Source organism: Saprolegnia parasitica (assembly GCF_000151545.1).
Source record: "Saprolegnia parasitica CBS 223.65 unplaced genomic scaffold supercont2.57, whole genome shotgun sequence".
In the NCBI taxonomy this organism is placed as follows: Eukaryota; Oomycota; class Saprolegniomycetes; order Saprolegniales; family Saprolegniaceae; genus Saprolegnia; species Saprolegnia parasitica.
The window spans coordinates 178,097-196,138 of NW_012156451.1; the positions used below are offsets into that span (position 1 = coordinate 178,097).

The 18,042-nt window shown below is 57.4% G+C and overlaps 10 protein-coding genes across 10 annotated transcripts; 6 read left to right on the top strand and 4 right to left on the bottom strand.

Annotated features, from left to right (window-relative positions):
* Window positions 1-727: 727 nt before the first annotated feature.
* On the top strand, window positions 728-1,888 carry SPRG_10628 (hypothetical protein). The gene is made up of 8 exons (XM_012349753.1): window positions 728-846; window positions 896-988; window positions 1,045-1,163; window positions 1,209-1,283; window positions 1,336-1,402; window positions 1,448-1,556; window positions 1,603-1,642; window positions 1,697-1,888. Exons 1-8 carry the CDS (start codon window positions 743-745, stop codon window positions 1,789-1,791), a joined length of 702 nt encoding a protein of 233 aa, XP_012205143.1. The 5' UTR covers window positions 728-742; the 3' UTR covers window positions 1,792-1,888.
* On the bottom strand, window positions 1,784-2,987 carry SPRG_10629 (hypothetical protein). Its single transcript, XM_012349754.1, has one exon. The coding sequence runs from the start codon at window positions 2,961-2,963 to the stop codon at window positions 1,878-1,880; it is 1,086 nt and encodes a 361-aa protein (XP_012205144.1). The 5' UTR covers window positions 2,964-2,987; the 3' UTR covers window positions 1,784-1,877.
* A 239-nt stretch (window positions 2,988-3,226) lies between these two features.
* Window positions 3,227-4,580, top strand: SPRG_10630 (hypothetical protein). Its single transcript, XM_012349755.1, has 3 exons — window positions 3,227-3,987; window positions 4,034-4,248; window positions 4,308-4,580. The coding sequence occupies exons 1-3, from the start codon at window positions 3,257-3,259 to the stop codon at window positions 4,466-4,468; spliced, it is 1,107 nt and encodes a 368-aa protein (XP_012205145.1). The 5' UTR covers window positions 3,227-3,256; the 3' UTR covers window positions 4,469-4,580.
* Window positions 4,457-6,415, bottom strand: SPRG_10631 (hypothetical protein; the record flags this gene model as incomplete). Its single annotated transcript, XM_012349756.1, has 4 exons — window positions 4,457-5,127; window positions 5,173-5,715; window positions 5,765-6,043; window positions 6,089-6,415. The coding sequence occupies 4 exons, from the start codon at window positions 6,413-6,415 to the stop codon at window positions 4,495-4,497; spliced, it is 1,782 nt and encodes a 593-aa protein (XP_012205146.1). The 3' UTR covers window positions 4,457-4,494.
* Window positions 6,416-6,528: 113 nt separating this feature from the next.
* On the top strand, window positions 6,529-8,457 carry SPRG_10632 (hypothetical protein; the record flags this gene model as incomplete). The annotated part of the gene is made up of 3 exons (XM_012349757.1): window positions 6,529-6,633; window positions 6,680-8,313; window positions 8,364-8,457. The coding sequence occupies 3 exons, from the start codon at window positions 6,529-6,531 to the stop codon at window positions 8,455-8,457; spliced, it is 1,833 nt and encodes a 610-aa protein (XP_012205147.1).
* An 83-nt stretch (window positions 8,458-8,540) lies between these two features.
* Window positions 8,541-10,578, bottom strand: SPRG_10633 (hypothetical protein; the record flags this gene model as incomplete). Its single annotated transcript, XM_012349758.1, has 2 exons — window positions 8,541-9,830; window positions 9,916-10,578. The coding sequence occupies 2 exons, from the start codon at window positions 10,576-10,578 to the stop codon at window positions 8,541-8,543; spliced, it is 1,953 nt and encodes a 650-aa protein (XP_012205148.1).
* Window positions 10,579-10,987: 409 nt separating this feature from the next.
* Window positions 10,988-11,634, top strand: SPRG_10634 (hypothetical protein; the record flags this gene model as incomplete). Its single annotated transcript, XM_012349759.1, has 2 exons — window positions 10,988-11,092; window positions 11,142-11,634. The coding sequence occupies exons 1-2, from the start codon at window positions 11,010-11,012 to the stop codon at window positions 11,632-11,634; spliced, it is 576 nt and encodes a 191-aa protein (XP_012205149.1). The 5' UTR covers window positions 10,988-11,009.
* Window positions 11,635-12,240: 606 nt separating this feature from the next.
* On the top strand, window positions 12,241-13,613 carry SPRG_10635 (hypothetical protein). Its single transcript, XM_012349760.1, has 5 exons — window positions 12,241-12,486; window positions 12,534-12,683; window positions 12,732-12,809; window positions 12,861-12,887; window positions 12,937-13,613. The coding sequence occupies exons 1-5, from the start codon at window positions 12,247-12,249 to the stop codon at window positions 13,570-13,572; spliced, it is 1,131 nt and encodes a 376-aa protein (XP_012205150.1). The 5' UTR covers window positions 12,241-12,246; the 3' UTR covers window positions 13,573-13,613.
* Window positions 13,566-16,215, bottom strand: SPRG_10636 (hypothetical protein). The gene is made up of 6 exons (XM_012349761.1): window positions 15,751-16,215; window positions 15,618-15,705; window positions 14,576-15,574; window positions 14,468-14,527; window positions 13,866-14,414; window positions 13,566-13,820 (listed from the first exon to the last, which is right to left on the bottom strand). The coding sequence occupies exons 1-6, from the start codon at window positions 16,173-16,175 to the stop codon at window positions 13,581-13,583; spliced, it is 2,361 nt and encodes a 786-aa protein (XP_012205151.1). The 5' UTR covers window positions 16,176-16,215; the 3' UTR covers window positions 13,566-13,580.
* A 763-nt stretch (window positions 16,216-16,978) lies between these two features.
* Window positions 16,979-18,026, top strand: SPRG_10637 (hypothetical protein; the record flags this gene model as incomplete). The annotated part of the gene is made up of 3 exons (XM_012349762.1): window positions 16,979-17,006; window positions 17,062-17,637; window positions 17,688-18,026. The coding sequence occupies exons 2-3, from the start codon at window positions 17,098-17,100 to the stop codon at window positions 18,024-18,026; spliced, it is 879 nt and encodes a 292-aa protein (XP_012205152.1). The 5' UTR covers window positions 16,979-17,006; window positions 17,062-17,097.
* Window positions 18,027-18,042: the final 16 nt, after the last annotated feature.

Here is an 18,042-nt window from a genome sequence, read left to right on the forward strand (position 1 = left end):
CCAGAGTAGCCAAAGCTTAGTACAAAGATTGTACAAAGTTGACAGCGATTCGCCAACCATTATTGTACGATCTCGTATCGCCCGCAGGATGGCCGAACCCTGGTCGTGTCGCAAAGCCAAGGGGATATCGTGTGGCACCGCTGAATCGCAGGACTCAGATCGCAGTGTAGCGGCTCCAAGCGACTGGCCCTTTTACGCCAAGCCTCTATGCATCAAGGTCGAATCCTGGGCCGAATCCGGGAGATTCGAGTGGATACGAGCGACGCAGGTGCGTTCTTGAGGGTAATACATACATCCCTTGGCGCGTCAGTCCGTGCACGCCGCTGACGACGGCGTCCAGTGCTCGGCCCGATGCAAGAGCAGTCATGTCTATGCAGGACAAGATGGCCATAAAGAAGGTGCAAACTGCATAAAGAAGCAGCTCGTCACATGCCTGGTCGTCACTCTTATTACGTACTGTGAAAGCAAAGGGTTTGCTCAACGAGCCCCATTTCTTTTGGCCAATGTGGGGCAGTAGACAGGCGACGCGTAGGACATCCTGTGTTCAAGGATGTGCCGACTCTGGGTGCGTCGCGATCCATCGGAGCGCTTTGCGCCACGCGATTGGTCCATGCGTTGTCGCTTTTCGACGAATCACAGGCGCGAAGGCATGGCGGCGCTTTTTAAAATGTTTACAAATGCCAAGAGGATCGGTCATATTATTTTGCACGCCGATCGGGACCCCAGAAAGGATATTACCAATATGCTCAAGAAGTTGCTCGTCGTCGGTGGCTCTGGCGCGCTTGGTCGAGGCGTCGCTGCCCGCTTTAGCGCGGCCAATTGGTCCGTCGTCAACGTGGACTACTCGTATGTACACGGTCGCGTACGCGTATGGCTCACATGGTGCTCGCTGCAGGGCGAACCCCGACTCGGCCACGAACGTGACTCTCAAGACGCAGCAAAGCTCGCTCGCGCAGCTGCCGACGATTCTCGATGCTATCAAGAACGAGTACGATCAAGCGAAACGCGCTGTGTCTGTACAGCTACTCACGCCCATGTACGTAGAAAGGTTGATGCGGTCGTTTGCGCGGCTGGCGGGTGGGCTGGCGGCAGCATTGCGAGCGCCGAGACCCTCGAAAACTTGTCAGCCATGTACTCGATGAACATGGAGTCTGCTTTGCTTGGTACGACGCATATCATGGTCTTGCATCGCTTCACTGAATACGTAGCGGCGCATTTGGCGGCCACAAAGATGAACCCTGGTGGTCTTCTTGTACTCACGGGTTCCGTTGCTGCCCTGCAAGGTACACACACATCCATGTTCCCATGTGCATTCACCTGATACGATGCCCCTAGGCACGCCCGATATGGTCACGTATGGCATGAGCAAGGCGGCAACGCACCAGTTGATCGCGAGCTCAGCGTACGTCCACATGGCTCCATTGCACGTGCTAAAAAACGATGGTAGGCCCAAGCTGCCGGAGGCTGCGACCGCGCTTGGCATCCTCCCAATCACGATCGACACGCCGACGAACCGCAAGTACATGGCGGACGCGGACTTTTCGACGTGGACGCCGGTTCGATCGCCCGCGTCATGATGTTGCGATGACGCGATCCTTTTAGGTTGAGGAAATTGGCGACAAGCTTGTCGAGTGGGCGCAAGGTATCGAGCTGATGTATTTTCTGTGGCATGTTTGAACCAACGTCACGCGTGTAGAGCATAGCGCGCGCCCGACATCCGGCGGCCTCGTCACGGTGACGACCACTGGGGGCAAGTCGGTGTGGAAGGCGATTGGCAACCCGTTTGCGTAAGTCATTGAGTCCAAGTGCATTCAGATGCGCTTCACTGCATAATTATTGCGTGAGCCGCGTCGTTTTGTACCACAACTACGAGTTTCCTATTGCACTGGGCAAGGGTAAGCGCAGAGCGACTGGTGGCGAAACTGCGGCGGCGAGAAGTGACCGATGCGGGTGATGGCACCCGGGTCGCGAACGTCCAAGATGACGAGCCCTGCTTTGCGCGTGCACAGAAAAGCAATGCAGTCTAGCGTCACATCGAGGCTCGTGACGTCGACATCGGCCGCAACGTACGAGCCGACAAGACACAGCTCGACCTCGTTCGTGCGACGGGTGTGGACACGGAGGATGCGGAGGCCACCGGCGCCAATGGCAACGTACACGAACGAGTCACGCACGACGACGTGCTCGGCTGCGTAGGCCGGAAACGTGTGCGAGCACAGGAGCTCTGGCGCGCACGGGTTGGCGACGTTGAGAACTTGGAGGCCACCGTAGCTGAAGGCGACAAAGAGTAAGGAGCCAGCGAGCGCCATGTGCCGCGCGTCGAATGCAGCGTGCGTCAAGGCCGCGATCTCGGCAGGCTCGGCAGCGTTTGTTACGTCCAGGACACGAACACCGGCGTGGCCAAAGCTCACGTACCCCCAGCCATCAGAGAGGAGCACAAAGCGGGCCTCATGGTCGTCGACCTTGAAGCCACCGAGCTCGACGGGGCTCGACGGGTTGGCCACGTCAAGTGTGCGGACGCCAGCACGGCCAAAGGTTACGAGGGCAATGTCGCCTTGGACAGCAACGCATTTGGCAGCATACCGTGCGTGCACGAGCGCGCCGATCTCATCGATGTTGGTGTCAATATTCGTGAAGATGCGCAGACCGGCTTTTCCGCACGCCGTATATACGATGCACTTGGCCATGCTAAAGTGCTTCAGGGCCATGCCGCCGTGTCCATCGAACAGCTCCGCAAGCACGAGAGGCTGCTCCGGCACGGTCACATCAAGCACGAACATGCCCATTTGGCCCAGCGAGATGAATGCTTTGGTGATGCCGCCCATGGCCTCGACACGCGCCCATTTGACGCGGCTGGTCTTGAGCACGGGTAGCTTAAGAGCCTCGGGCCACTGCGACATGAGAGCGCAAGCGGACTTGAGCTCAGCCCGCGCCGAAGGCTCCATCGTCACGTACGTCGTCATGATGTTGGGCGCAGTCGTTCGTGGAAGAAAATGGATCTTGTTACCTGAGAGTTTGGGGAGATTCCTTCTCTGTAGTTTTTTCGGACGCTAATCTCAATTTCTCCATTGTTTGTACTGCCTTTTGTGAGAATATCACTTGCTACGTGCCATATTGGCACTAAACAGTGGAGTGCAGCGAGATACTTGCTGCGATAAAGGGCATGATCTCTAGATTTGAAGGAGCTATCACTTAAACTTTATTAGTGTTAAACATGTGTATAGTGTGGTGTTGCTGGCCTGTCGCAAAGCTCAAGATGAACGCTGCCGCACAATCGTCGGGCAAGGCCAAGGCCGCGCCGAAGGAAGCCGCGCCCCGCGGTGGCGACGCGCTCTACTCGTGGAGCGACGACCGCCTTAGCGAGGTCCGCGGCAACAAGCTCTGGAGCCAAGACCCCAAGTACTTTCGCCGCGTCCAGGTCTCGCCGGCCGCCACGATGAAGATGCTCTCGCACGCGCAGTCGGGCGTTGAGAAGGGCATGAGCTCGCCGGGCGGCAAGCCTGTCGAAATCATGGGTCTGCTCATGGGTCGTCCGTCGACAGACCCGTCGAGCCCCAACACGCTCGTGGTCACGGACGCCTTCCCGCTGCCCATCGAAGGAGCCGAGACACGCGTCTTGGCCGACGACGCCGAAGTCATCAACTACATGATCTCGCTCGGTGAAGCGACCGAGATCACGCGCAAGGAGAAATTTATGGGCTGGTACCACAGCCACCCGTTCGACGTAGAAGTCACGTCGCACTGCTTCCTGAGCTCGACAGACCTGAGCACGCAGCTCCAGTGGCAGCGCTCGGAAGATCCGCATGGGAACCCGTGGCTTGCAATTGTCGTGGACCCGCTCCGGTCGCTTGCCAAGAAGCGTCCCGAGATGGGCGCATTCCGTGCGTACCCTCCCGAGTACGCACCCCCCGTGAACGAGACGCCGGACGGGACACTTGTGACGGACGACACGGCGCGCGTTGAGCGCTGGGGCAGCTGCTGGAACCGGTATGCCAACTATTTTCGCTCTGTCATCTTCAAGCGTGTTGCTTAGGTACTATGCGCTCGAGGTCGAGTACTTTATGAGCTCGCTGGGGTCCAACGTCCTGAGCGTCCTTACGGAGAAGTTTCTCTGGATGCGCACGCTAAGCTCGACTCCAATGCTCGAGCGCGAGAATCGCGAGCGCTTCTCGGAGCGAATTGCGCTGCTCGCGACAAAGCTCGACGGCTGCGAGTCTATGGTGTCGTCGCAGCGCGGCTTTGGCTCGTGTACGTCCCATCCACTACCCCTCGCGATTGGATTGTTCATCGAAAACGTCTTGCGATAGCGCGTATGAGCAGCGGGTACTACGTTCCCGACTCGTCCAAGGCCGCGCCCGCGACTGAGGACTCGGCGCTCGACAAGTGCACGCAAGCAGCGAACGAGCTCTCGATGGAGCACTGCCACGGTCAGACGCTCCAAGTCGCCAAGCAAAAGCTCTTCAATTAAATACCCTCGCTTAACACGATCCAAGCCTACGTGAATCGAAGGTTCGCGCGCTTGGGCTGGCGGTGCATGTTCATTTCAAAGAGCTCTTCGGCGATGCGCTCTTGCGCCTCAAGTTCCTCTTGCTGCTTCTCGTACGCGCGCTTGCGCTCGAGGTCCACAGGTACTTCGCTTTGGTAGCGCGTGATGAGCGCGCTGGCGCGAGGCACGGCGTTTTTCTTGAAGCGCTTGAAGTTGCGTACCCCGGGCACCGGCGCCGTGGCATCGCGGACCAAGTACCGCGCGTGTGGTTCAGCTGGTGCTGATTTGCGCACAATGAGCTGACTCGAGACGACTGTTGGTGGCGGCGCGTCGTCGTCGCGCTCGACAGGCGTCTTGACATTCTTCTTTTGCATCCACGTCGTTGGCTTCTCGTCCAGCAAAGCGTCGTCGTCGGCGACCTTCGTCTCGGGGTCTGCGTCGTAGCGCGGCGGAGCTGGCGTCGGCTCGGGACTGGGTGGCTGCACCTTGATGTTTGGTGTCGATGGCAGGGGCGAGGCGGGCGGTGTTTCATGGCGCGCCTTGAACGTTGGCTTTTTCCAGAGCGGAAGCTTCGTGGGTACCGATTCGGCTTGTAGCTTGGTCTCGGGGACAGCCAACTGAGTCATCGGCACGGGTTCCATCTACGAGATGATGGTACCAACTCATCTCATGCATGCATTATGTACTTTGACGCTGAGGAAAGTCTCTGTCGCGGGCTTGATCGCTACGGCGCTGAACTCGATAGGTGTTGATGACTCTACGATCGGTGGCATTGTCGTCGTCTCGGGTACAAATGACGAGAGAGGTGGTGCGGCTTGTTGCAAAAGTGCGTCGAATGAGTCGTCCGAGAGGTACAGGGGTGGTCGCGTAAAGAGAATGCTCGCCACGAGCTCATGGTGCATGACGAACGCACGGCGGCGCAGTAGCTGGAGGCGTCGGAGTACGGAAGGGTCCCAGTCGCGCACGGAGGCCGACATGACGTCCGACGTCTGCGTGAGTTCCGTGCCATTTCCGGGATATACGATGAGCGGCGTTCGCTTTGTGGATACGACGGCGTCGAGGAGATCGGTGTCGTGCGCGAGGCTTGGCTCGAGGTACGCCAAGTAGACGACCCCGCCCATTGCTTGGACAAGAGGACCCATGGACGTCGGCACCAAAAAGACAACGAAAAAGTCGTTGTAGAGCGAACAGCGACGCGTGTCGAGGAGGTAGGACGGCGTTGCATGGGCCTGCATACTTCGTTGCACCACATGCCGGTGGTCCCATGAGAAAGTGTACCTGCTGGGAAGCTTGGATTGGGAGGAAGCCTTCGTAGCGCGGGAGGTCGCTGGACAAGGACTCACGAGCAACGACAGCTTGGACCCAGTCCGAGCTCACGACGGGATGCGCATGGACGAGCGCCCAGAGAATCTTCTCGGTCGCGACAAAGTTGCCGGCGTCCATGAGGCAGTGCGTGATCTCGGGAACTGGATTCGCCACGACGTGCATGCCAATGAGTTTGCAGTTCTCGAGGAGTCGGCGACGGTTGGTCTTTTGTATGCGCGAGATGCGGGCGACCTAGTCGCGAAGTAAGCGCATCGACCGCCACGCCCAATTTCGTACCATGCGCACGTAGCCAACGACGAGCACCGTGTTCTTGGCGCCGAACGAGATCTTATCGCCGACGCGCAGGTCCACGGGCACGTTTTCCTTGATCTGCGCGCCGTTGACGAACGTGCCAAAGCGCGACTTGCTGTCGACGAGCGTGAACGAGGGCAGCTCGGCGATGCGGTCGAGGTGCTCGAGGCCGCCGACGTGGAGCTTGGCGTGCTGGCGCGAGATTGACGAGTCGTTCGGGAAGTTGAGCGCGTTGCCCTTTCGCCCGAGCGTCCACTCGCCCTGCACGAGGCGCAGCGTCACGCCCTCCGACTCCCACTCGAGCACCCACATTTCAAGATATCGGATTGGCCCAAATCCAAACCTGACGACGATTGGATAAAAAGACAACTTTTCCAGCCGTGAGAATATACGGCATTTCAACCAATCGCATCCATCGATTGACCATGCGGACGCAACTGCTTGTGGAGCTCGTGCCCCAGCGGACGACGGTCTGCCTCTCCTTTGAGCACGCCAATGTGACGCTGGACGACGTCAAGACCCGCCTGCAGGTACGCGCTTGATGAATCTAATCCTGATGCTGACGTGTGGCACTAGGTGGACCAAGAACTGCCGACCGACGCCTTCCGATTCCTCCATGGGACGCAGCTTCTTGACGGGCTTGTGCCGCATGCACCTTTCGTCATCCGCGCGGTCCTCGCGCATGGTCTTCTTGGTGGCAAGGGCGGCTTCGGTGCTATGCTTCGCAGTCAAGGCAAGGGCGCGGGCCAGAAGCCCACGACAGATTTCGGGGCCTGTCGCGACTTGAGTGGTCGTCGCTTGCGGCACGTGAACCAGGAGATTGCGATCCAAAAATGGAACGAAGAGGAGCAAATCCGCGAGCAGCGTAAGCGCGACGACGTTGATGAGCGCGAGCTACCGCCGGAAGAGACTCCTAGCGGGATTGCTGGCTGGTACCTCAACACACCGGCGTGGGCCGAAGGCTTTGGGAAGAAAAAGTCCTCCAAGACCAAGAGAAAACGCAACACGATCATGTGCAACAATTGGCTCCAGGCCCGCGCGCGGTCAACACCTCCAGAGGACGCGCCGCGGTGGTGGGGTTGCCCTCGCGGCCGCAATTGCAATTTTGCACACGGCGAAATCGAGCTTCGAGGCGAAGAGCTCACTCTCTACAAGCAACAGAAGAAAGACGAAGCACAGCGTCAGAAGGACGAAGCACTTGCCACCTACTTGCATCCGGTCGCGCCAACGGTACTCGAGACGGACGTCAACGACGCGTTCGCGGCTGGGCTTCGCAAGCGCCGCGCGCTGCAGCAAGCGCACGCCGAGCAAAAGCAAGCGCTCGAGACGCAGATGGTGTACGCCCCTGGCGAGACGCGCTGGGCGACGGCGGCGTCCACAGCGGGTGCCTGGCTCGTACCTCTGAACGGCAACGTCGTTGTTGCGCAAGGCACGCCCGATACTGACGCGAGCGTTCTCGGGCACGGCACGTTTGGCACTGCAACTGTCTTTGGGTGCGCCTTGCACACTGGCCAGTGGTACTACGAGGTCGAGCTCGGCACGGCCGGCATCATGCAGCTCGGGTGGGCCGATGCCTTGTTCGAAGCCGATGACGACGAAGGCGACGGCGTGGGCGACCACGTTGCTTCGTGGGCCTATGACGGCCACCGCCGCCTGAAATGGACGAACGGCGACTCGACAGCCTATGGCGACGCGTGGGCGCCCGGCGACGTCATTGGCTGCCTCTTGGACCTCGACGCGCGCACTGTGTCGTTCTCGCGCAATGGCACGTCCCTCGGCGTCGCGTTCGACGGTATTTCGGCTGCGACACCAGCATCTGACTCGACGCCCGGTGGCTTTTTCCCGGCCGTGAGCCTCGAAGCGAACGAGCGTCTGCTCCTCAACATTGGTGACCGCCCGTTGCTCCACTGCCCTGAAAAGTACAGTCCAGTGCTCCATGCACTCGTCAAGGCCAAGGCGCCATCAACCCCGTTTGTTCAGCCCGCTGTATCGGTGTCTGCTGTCGTGAAAGAACCTTTGTCGCATCAAAGCGCTGCGCTCGTCGCGGCGGCCCCGGTCCAGGCTACGCCCGTGCCCGAAGCTCGAGATGAAGAGGCACCGCTACCTGAAGCCAAGGTCGACCTTATGGCGTGCGCTAGTATCGACGACCTCATCGCTCATGGGGCTGAAGTTCTGAAGGACGAGCTCGTGGCCAGAGGCATGAAGTGTGGGTATGTTTCACCCGACGGGCGATCTATGGCGCTAACATCTCGCTATTTAGTGGCCTCGCTACGGAGCGTGCCAAGCGCCTGTGGAGCGTCCGCGGTCTCGAAACCATTCCGTCCAAGCTGCTCGCTCGCAAGCCAAAGCAGTGAAATGATGTAGGAAACGTTTGATGAAGCGGTTGATGCATGGGTGCAAAATGGAACGTGCAATATGTACGCGATGCGTCTACTACCTAGTGGTGACCCTTGAGCTGGAGCTGCGTGAGCATCGTACGGCGTGTCGGCGGTGCGCGCGGAGCGTCCGCGTCCGACTTGAGGCTGATGCTGGGCACGAACGACGCGCGCTGCGGTGGCGCAAATGACGCCGGAAGTGGAGGTGCCATCATCGGCGGCGGCGGCAGTGGTGGCTGCCCGTGGAACTGCATCGCAAGGGAAGCCACGTTAAAGGCCGGATTCGATTGCAGCGGCGGTGGCGGCTGAGGAAAGAACTGCTGCATCGAAAAAGCTGGAGGCGGCAACGGCGGTTGGTACGACGGCAGTGGCGGTGGCGGCGGCTGGTACGAGGACGAGGGCGGCGGAGGTGGGTACGGCATGGGGGCTGGCGGCATCGTCTTGGGAAGCGGAGGTGGCATCGACGGCGGCAGCGGTGGTGCTTCGACAGTTTTGGCAAATGCAGCAAGGTCAAACGGGCGGTCGAGATGGAACGAGCGGTCCATCGGAGCCACGTCGAGCGCATCGAGGCGGAACGAATCCGAGAAGGACGGCACGTCCATGGTGGTCGACGAGTGCAGGCTCGAGAGAAACGAAGAGGCCTTGGGCTTGTTGAAGAGAAACGTGTGCGGCACATCATCACCGTCGTCGTCGTCCGTGTTGAAGATGGGCGGCTTCTGAAGCAAGACCTCGTCGTCGTCATCATCATCGTCGTCCAAGCCATCTTCGACAAGAAGCGGACGTCGCGCGGCGCGGGGCACGATTGTTTCCTCGATTGAGACGATCTCTTCTTCCTTGTGCTCGTCGTGATCGTAGAGGTCGCCAAGGCAGAGGCGGTACTTGGCTTGGTACTCGGGGCGACGAAGACGATGACGCTTCCGCTGCATTAGCACCCGAAATGTCAATAGCTTGTCGAGCTTCTCCGACTCCATCCCGGCAAGTTCAGTGGCAAACTCATGCTCGAGCTTGTACTTTTTGATGTACAGCTGAGCAATGTGATGCTGTTTCTCGCGAAGCGCGACGCGAATGAGCGACTGGGGTGCGTACGCTGGGTCCGTATCGAGGCCGAACTTGGACGCGTATTTGAGCGCCTTGTAGAGCTCCTTGAACGACAGCATCGAATCGAGCATTTGCCGAAGAAGAGGCGTGTCCGCGCCAAGACCAAAGTCCTTGATGGCTGCGATAGCAGGGAGGAAGTCGCCGCAGAGGATCATGCGCTCGACGAGCATACGTGTCGTGAACACCGAGGGTCGACCCTTGATACATTTGAGCGCGGCGGCCCACTGCTGCTCGTTCATCATGCGATCGACGAGCTTGTCCAAGAAAACTCGTCTTGCAGCTTGCACTCCTATTCCACTTGTGGCATAAGAGATTATGCCGAGAGAACAAGATGCGTACGACGATCGCGGCAAACGCATCCGTCCAAGCACGCTCTTCCATCAATCCCGCGATGAGCTGCTTGAGTGGGAACACACGCTCCAGCTGGAATTGTTTCGTATACTTGAGCGCTGCCTTGTACTGCTGGGCTCGAATCATGGCTTGGATAAGCGTCTGCGGCGTCCACGATGCGCGAGGCGCAGGACTCTCGGGGGAATTGAACGCCGGGACAAGCTCTTGGGCGTAGCGCACGGCGAGATTGAATTGACCGCTGCGGACGAGCTCCTTGATGAAGAGCGTGACAAGTGCTTGGTTTTCGCCGAGCTTTAGGTCGCGAATAAGCCGTCCCGCGAGGTCGAATTGGCGCTGGTCAAGCACAAGGCGCACGACGTCTGCAAGTTGGTACTTCTCCGATAGGTACGCCGAGCTCTGGATCCAACTTGCGGCCTCTTCGAAGCGGTGACTCGTAAGAAGCACTTGAAGCTGCTGCTCTAGCAGCGCTGGCGCGAGCTTCGCTGCTACGGTGCGCGCGGTGCGTTCCTTTGGGTTCGACTGCGTCGGCCGTGCCCGTGGTGGCGTCGGATCCGTAGCGTCCTGAGGCGTCTTTCCGCGAGACCGGGCCCGTGGAGGCGCTTCGGCTGGCGTCCGCCACTGCTTCTTGCGGCTCTTCGCGTCGTCCGCCATCACCTGATGTCCAGGGGCTTGGGAACCTCTCGGACGCGATACCGCAAATGATGGCCTTTCACGGGCCCACTCTATTTCGGTTATTATGATCGCAAATAGTGTTGAGCAGAGACACAACGCTCGCAGCTGCCTCGACGAGCAAGCATCCTGGTGCAGTCACTTGCTATGGATGGTTCGAAATGGATCAATCCTGCTACGGGCTTTAAGCAGCGACGAGATTATCGTCTCAAGACTCAGTCCACGCTACAGGCGGCAATGAGATTTTGCGGGTCATTTGCGAGGCCACAGCTCGTAGACCCTCGTTCACGTCGGCTCTGCGACGGGGTCATGGATGGAATCGCGCGTTTTTTACATCATACACTATTAAACGATGACACTATTGTCGCTGGGACGACGGGATTGGTGGGTTGTTCAAGAGAGCAGCAAGCAAGATGGCGCTCGAGATCGTGGCCGTGCAGGACAAGTGGGCTGAGCTGCTCCCGCCCAAGATCCCGTTGCGCTACGCCTTCTTCCGGTCTGAATATGAAGTAGCTCACACCTGATCCTGAGCTGTCATGTGCTAGGTACCTAGGCTTCTGCATTAAGAAGCTTGGCGTGGGAGGGCACACGTCGACGGGCGCGCAAAAGCTGGGTCTGCGTGCAGCAATTTGGTTCCGCGTCAGCAGCAGCAAGGGCCTCATCCTCGAACAGTGTGTTCGAAGCGCCTTTAGCGACGGGACCTACTATGTGCAAGACCTGGCCTTCCAGGACGAAGGTCTTCACACGTTCACTGTGTCCGTTGAGGCGCCGACGCTGGCTCCAATTGCACCGCTTGTATTGACCATGAGCATCCACCACTTTATGCGAATCGAAGACGAGCCAATGCTTTTGAAAGGACCGTATGCACCACTGCGTCGGCTTGTGAACCCGCGGCTGTGCACAGACCCGCCACAAGCCCTCGATGGTTCCGATGATGGCATCGTGCGCGAACTCAAGACGATCAAGCATGGTCTCCGCGCCTGTGACGCCAAGATACATGTGGTCAATTGCGCACATCTGACGACGGAGATGTACTAGTGGTGGATGCGAGCGTGCATTACCCAAGGCGACCTCGAGGAGCAGAAGCAGCGGAATCTTCTGAAAACATCCCAGGTAAGTTCCAGGACCACAATTCACTGGACATGTATTGGATTAGAAACATGAAGACCGCCTGTATCGTCGAAAGCCTGCCCGACCCAGTACAGTACTCTAGTGAGCGGGTTTCTCATGTACACTATTCTTATCTAGTCCGATCGGGTGACAAGCGAGATCACGATGGGTATTTTGAAGGGCGCCAAAAGACTTGAAACGCCAGCGCCGAGGCGAAATTCGGATTTTCTCGGTCGAAGCACTCTCAGGTACACTATGACCACAGTACCGTCATCATCTTGCCGACTCTTTAACGACGTAGCTAACGAAACCAACATTGTCTTCAGCAAGAAAGAGCTGCACCAGCAACTAGCTTTGTACGCGCAGAAATAACGCCACAAATACATGCCACTTTTGGTTATTAAATATGGCTCCTGCCATATGTATGAAGTAGGTCCCCCTCCCAAGGTAACTGCTAAGCGAAAAGCTTATCTTGAATTCACAGCATCAAAAAGAGGACCAGCTTTGGTACGGGACATCAATTTTGAAATTCACCAGGACATGGCGGCAGGAAAGCGAAGCGACTGCCTCTTCGGGACGTTACCCTTTACGAGCGACGAGCAGCAGCGCACGGACGCGTACCTGCGCCAGAAGCTCAACACAGACGTGCTCTCCCGGCGGCCCGGGCCTGGTGGCCGTCGTCTCACGTACCTCGAGAGCTGCAAGGCGATCGAGATCGCAAACGAAGCGTTTGGCTTCAATGGCTGGAGCTGCCGCATCGTCGACTGCAACCTCGAATACGTACGAACCATTGACTGTGATGATCCTTTATTTATCACGGCTCGTAGAAGGAAAAGGACGGCAACGGCCGTTGGAGCGTCGGGTATAGCGCAGTCGTGCGCATCGAGCTCAAGGACGGGTCCACGCACGAAGACGTTGGATTCGGAACAAGCGATGGTATGAAGGAGCTTGGCGCTGCTTTGGAGCAATCGAAGAAGGTATTTTACTCTATCTATTCAAGGCAATATCGTTTACCGTCATTGTAGGCTAGCATCTCGGACGCTCGGAAGCGGGCGCTACGCCTCTTTGGCGAGTACCTTGGCAACTCGTGTTATGATAAAGAGGTAGGCTGACAATCAAGGACAGAAAAGTGGCTCATATTTCGGCATACATAGCACATCAAGGACGTGGCGGCAAACAGGGTAAATGACGCAACAACGATTCTCAGACGACTCGCTTACTCTTCCGTAGGCTAACAACGTACCGCTCCAGTCCCCAACATCTATCAAGCTTGAAAACGGGGCAACAGCAAACGCTACTGCAGCGGAGCCCAACGCCCAACGTGTGCTACCACCAACGTCAACTGCACCACGCCCCGGCAATGGCTCCAAGCCACCACCAGCTGTCCAACGCAAGCCCGAAGGTCCAGCGGGGGTGTCAAACCAGACTTCTCCTGGTATCGCGCAGTACCCACCCGCAGCAATGTCTCGACCGCCACAGTACAACCAGGCAAATCAGTTCAATCCTCCGCCACCGATGAACCGCGGACCTCAAGGCCCCCCGAATGTGAAGCAGGAGCCATCGTTTGGAACGACCCGCAACAACGCCTACGCGTCGCGCTCGGCGCCGACTGTCGCCCCCGTATCTGTCACTCTTGTGGACCACGGCAAGCGCCCGCTGCCACAACAACAGGCTTTTCCGCGTCCGATCATGACCAACATGTCGCCTTCAATGGTCAATGCGTCGCCGTCTCTCGGTTTTGATCGGCAGAGTGCACCCGTGTGCATGTACCCTGGCGATCCTGGCGTTGACCTTGACGACCTACGTTACTCGCAGTTTGAATTTGACGCCAACGAGACAAACGAAAGCAAGAAGCACAAGTCGTAATGGATCAATTAAGGCACGATGCCGTTCGTGAGTTTCTGGAACTTGTCGTAGCGCTTCGTCCACTTGTTCTTGTAGCTGAGCTTGACAAGCTTGAGCGCGTGCTTGACGGCTGCATCAAGAGGCAGCGACTCTGCAAATCGCTCGCGAAGGCGCTGGAGGTCCTTGAGCACGTCGCGGTTGGTGAAGCAGGGAAACGTCGACTTGTGCATCATGATTTCGACAAGCGTCAATATCTTCTCGGCGTTGCGCTACGACGACATATATAGTCTCGCGTCAGCTATCAAGCGTCGTACCTGGAGCGCGACAAAGCCCGCAGCAAAGAGCTGCACAAATTTGGCAAACATGGGTGACTGGACACCGCCAAGGACCTCTACCATCTCCTTCGTAAGCTTGAACGGCGCTTGGCTCTCGAGGCTCCAGTTGCCACCGGGCGCGATCCCGAGCAAGAAGCCGAAGTCGATGTGGATGAGTCGTCCTTGTGTGTCGAGCAAGATGTTGCCGTTGTGCCGGTCCTTGATCTGGAGGATGAAGCACACGAGTGAGTACGCCGCGAGGCTCTGCACAAAGTTGCGCTGCGCAGTGCGAAAGCCCACGGATGACGGGTCACCGTACGTGCGCTCAAAGTGCACGCGCAGGCTTTTGTAATTTTTCTGCTTCTTGAGTGCGTCGAGCGACTGAGCATCGTTGATCGTCTCGATGAGCCCTGTAGAGTTGCCCGTGGAGACGATGCGGTACGAGCGCAGCCAGAGCGGAAGGCTCGCGGCGGCAAAAATGTCTCGAAACTTGGCGATCAGCTGCAGCGCAAATACTTCTTGGCGCATGTCGTCGTTCGACTTTGATATCTGAACCATAGAAGTTACTTGAGTGCCAGTGTGTATGTTGAGAAGGAGCTTACGACCGAGACGAGGTTCCAGCCGGGACGATGTCCGTCTGGTGACGCTGCCTGGATGCGCTTCTACGCCGTTATTTGCTAGCATGAGTATGTACTGCAGCTTCGTGCTACCTTCTTATCGCTCCAGCTCTCACCAAACACACAAGGGTCAAGGAGCATGAGCTTGGACAGTCCCATTTCGTACGCGGTCTTCGAACTGCGGCGCAAGATGCTCGAGTGAAGGTTCTCATCCACAATGTCTTTCCAGCTTGAAACTTCGTCGTCGTCCGACTCAACGGCGCTGAAGATCGCGCCGAGTTGTGCATGAACGAGGCGTGCGACTTCGGCGCTGTCATCCATTAGAGACGATGAAGACACGGTCGCGAGTGACGGCGCATGCGTTGGCGACAAGGGGCTGTCGTCGAGAAGCTTTGGCTCCTCATTGTTCGGAGCGTCTTGAAGCACTTCAAAGCAAATGAGGCACGGCGCGCGAGAGTGTGTCGAGAAGACAGTGCCCTCGTCCGGTAGGACGCGCAGCACACGCGCGAATGGGTCCGAAGCACGGCCCAGTGGGATATATGCCATCTCGGGGATCTCAAGCTCCCGAAGGAGGCCGGGAAGGGCTGGCTTTCGAAGCTCGCGAGGCTCCAAGTGGCGCATTTTCTCAGAAATATCGGTGAGCGCGCGCACGAAGTCCCGTTCTTGGTGAAAGTACTTGTAGCGCTTGAGGCGCTCGGTCTCGACCCACTGGAGGAGAGCGATCTTCTCGGCGTCCGTCAGCGGCATTGTTGGATCCGTCTCATCGTCGTTGTCGTCGTTTCGAATTGCATTACGCAAACCTGGGACATCGTGCACGACCTGAGAGAGCTCGAGGTGCTGGTTGACGACCTTGGCCTCGATTGACAGGAGGAGCATGGCCACGAGGTTGTAGGACGGTGACTCGCAGCAGTCGTGGATGAGACTCTCGAGGAGCCAAAATAGCTGCAGCGCCAGGTGGATCGAGTTGCCCAGGTGCGCGAGGTACGACTTGCCCTTGCAGATCGAGAGAAGCAGAGGAACGAGCTTGTCAGCGTTTCGAGGCGTGTCGGCGTGGATAAGCAAGTGCACGATTTGCTGGAGGTAAAATTCCACCTACAAAAAGATGTAAACCACACATCGATGGCAGTAGTCGGACGTCGTCAATCGACCGCGTCGCATACTGTGCGAGCTGGTCGACAATGAGATCTGTTGCCACGGTGTGATCCCGGTACTTGTGCAAAAGCCTAAGGCGGTAGACTTAGAATTGAGTAGTGGTATACCGTACATACGCAACGGCGACGTGGCCGTCAAAGTCAGGTTGTCGCAAGCTTTCGGCAATGAGCTCCTTCTCGATGTCATCGGAGCAAAAATTGAGTGCCATCATCGCATGGTGCCAGCGCTGCTTCTCTGTCTTGGTCTCCGCTTCAATAACGAGGACCTTGGACTTGACCGTCGAGACGATGAGCGCGTTCTGGTAAGACGCCGAGCCTACGAGCGACTCCTTCGTGCCTTTCTCCAGCTCGTCCATGTCCTTGACTCCGACGACGGAGTACGACGTGCGTGGTCCCAAGCGACCCTTGGCCTCTTCCTTGTTGGCAAAGACCCCTAGCGTCCGGCCCGAGAGTACGCAGTAGCGGCGCCGGCGCATGTGCAGTTTCACGACGAGGTAGCCCTCTATCTTTGTCGGCTCGGCCGCGGGGTCGTTGTTGTCCATGCTACTGCCTGAGATCCACGAGCGACGACGACGATGGAAGATTGAAGCGGTTTTGGATCTTGGTGTTTTACGCGTTTTACTCTTCGAATAGTGGTTTCGCGTTTAGCGCAGTGCGTTATTCAGAACTACTGTACACAAACAGCAAATTCGTCCCAGTGAGCATTGGCAGGTGGTCCGAACGCAGGCCATGCTCAGACCACGCCACCTACAATGGTCAACGTCTCCAGTACAATGGTTTTTCAAACGCTTGAGCTCTTGGTACCGCTGTTCCTCGAGAGTTCACTGGTTCAAAATGTAAATGTATCTTTGCCGAACTTTGAGATGGCGCGAAATCGCAACAGTTTCCAGATATGGTTGGCTTGAAACGAGTATACCGGTCTCGTTACCATTCACTGTTCGAAGGCTCGCATTCGGTCGTTTGCTCGAACATGCCGACGTATGGAGCGGGGCAGCCCCTCCTGCACGCGCGGCGCAACGCCTTCACCGAGGCGGACCGCAAGTGCCGTGACGTGCTGTGTACTGATGTGCTCTGTGCATTATCCATCGTCTCATGCTGCTGGATTCGTAGGCATTCTCCTCTTCCTTTTGCTATGGGTTGGAATGGCCTTCGTTGCTGCTGTCGCGTACCAGGTACGAATATTCCTGATGCTAGTCGTATGTCGATTCAACTCTGCATTAGAATGGAAGCCCTGGCGCACTCATTTACCCAGTCGATCACACAGGTAGCTAAAGGAGGAGGTGGTGTGTTTTTAGTGTTGAACAGGGAACTTGTGCAACGCGACGTATCCCGACATGTACTACCCGCACCCACAGGCCGACGCATCTGCTAACGTATTTTGTTTCGGATGTTTCGTTGACCATGTGTGATCATATTCGTTTCGGGTAGGTTCCATACTATGGCATTTGCCTCGCTCAGTGCCCCATGAAGGGCGACGTCGTTGAGGGTCGCGCCGCGAACGTGAGCTTTGAGCCACTGCTCCACCGCTGCATGCCCAAGAACATCACGGATGCTTCGACAAAATCTGCTTACGAGGGTGTGTTTGGCGATGCTTCGACCGCCTTCAAGTATCTCTCTCGCTACATCCACGACCTGCAGGTCACGTACAAGGCCATATTGGGCATTGGTGCGGCCGGCGGCTTTATGGGTTGCCTCTTTTGGCTCGCACTTCTACGCTCGGTGCCGCACCTCATCGTATGGGCCAGCATCCTCGCTGTTCTTCTCGCACTTCTCGTGTGCACAGCTGTGTGTGCGTCTGAAGCCAACTTGGTTCAGAACAGCCAGATCAGCGCACTGGCGTCGTCGATCCGGATTGAGACGAACGCAAGTCATGATGCGTACTTCAAAGTGGCCACCATCGTGCTCCTTGTCATCGACATTGGCTATGTGCTTGTCCTCGCCTTCCTTCGGTCTCGCATTCAGCTCTCGATTGGCATCATCAAGGTCGCTTGCACTGGCCTCTCGGTACGACTGTGCGTTCTTATCGTCATCAACCAATCAATTCCTTGTGGTAGCACATTCCCATGCTATTGTTCTTTCCAATCGTGCCTGCGCTCAGGTTGCTCGGCCTATTTGCATATTTTGTCGTGTCATCTGTGTACATTGCGAGCTGCGGAAACCTCTCAGCGGCGCAGCTGAAGGCTACAATGCATGGACCCCGCTATGCAGATACGAGCAGCAATGCGACGGATCCGAACCTGATGAAGTACCTCTTTGCCTACAACATCTTTGGCATCTTCTGGACACAGCAGCTGATTGAAGCAATCGCTGTGTGCACGATTTCGGGCGCAATTTGTCGCTACTACTGGTGTGACAACGATCGCCGCCATGATCTTGGCTGGGCTGTCGGGTAGGGCTCCATATCTTGTG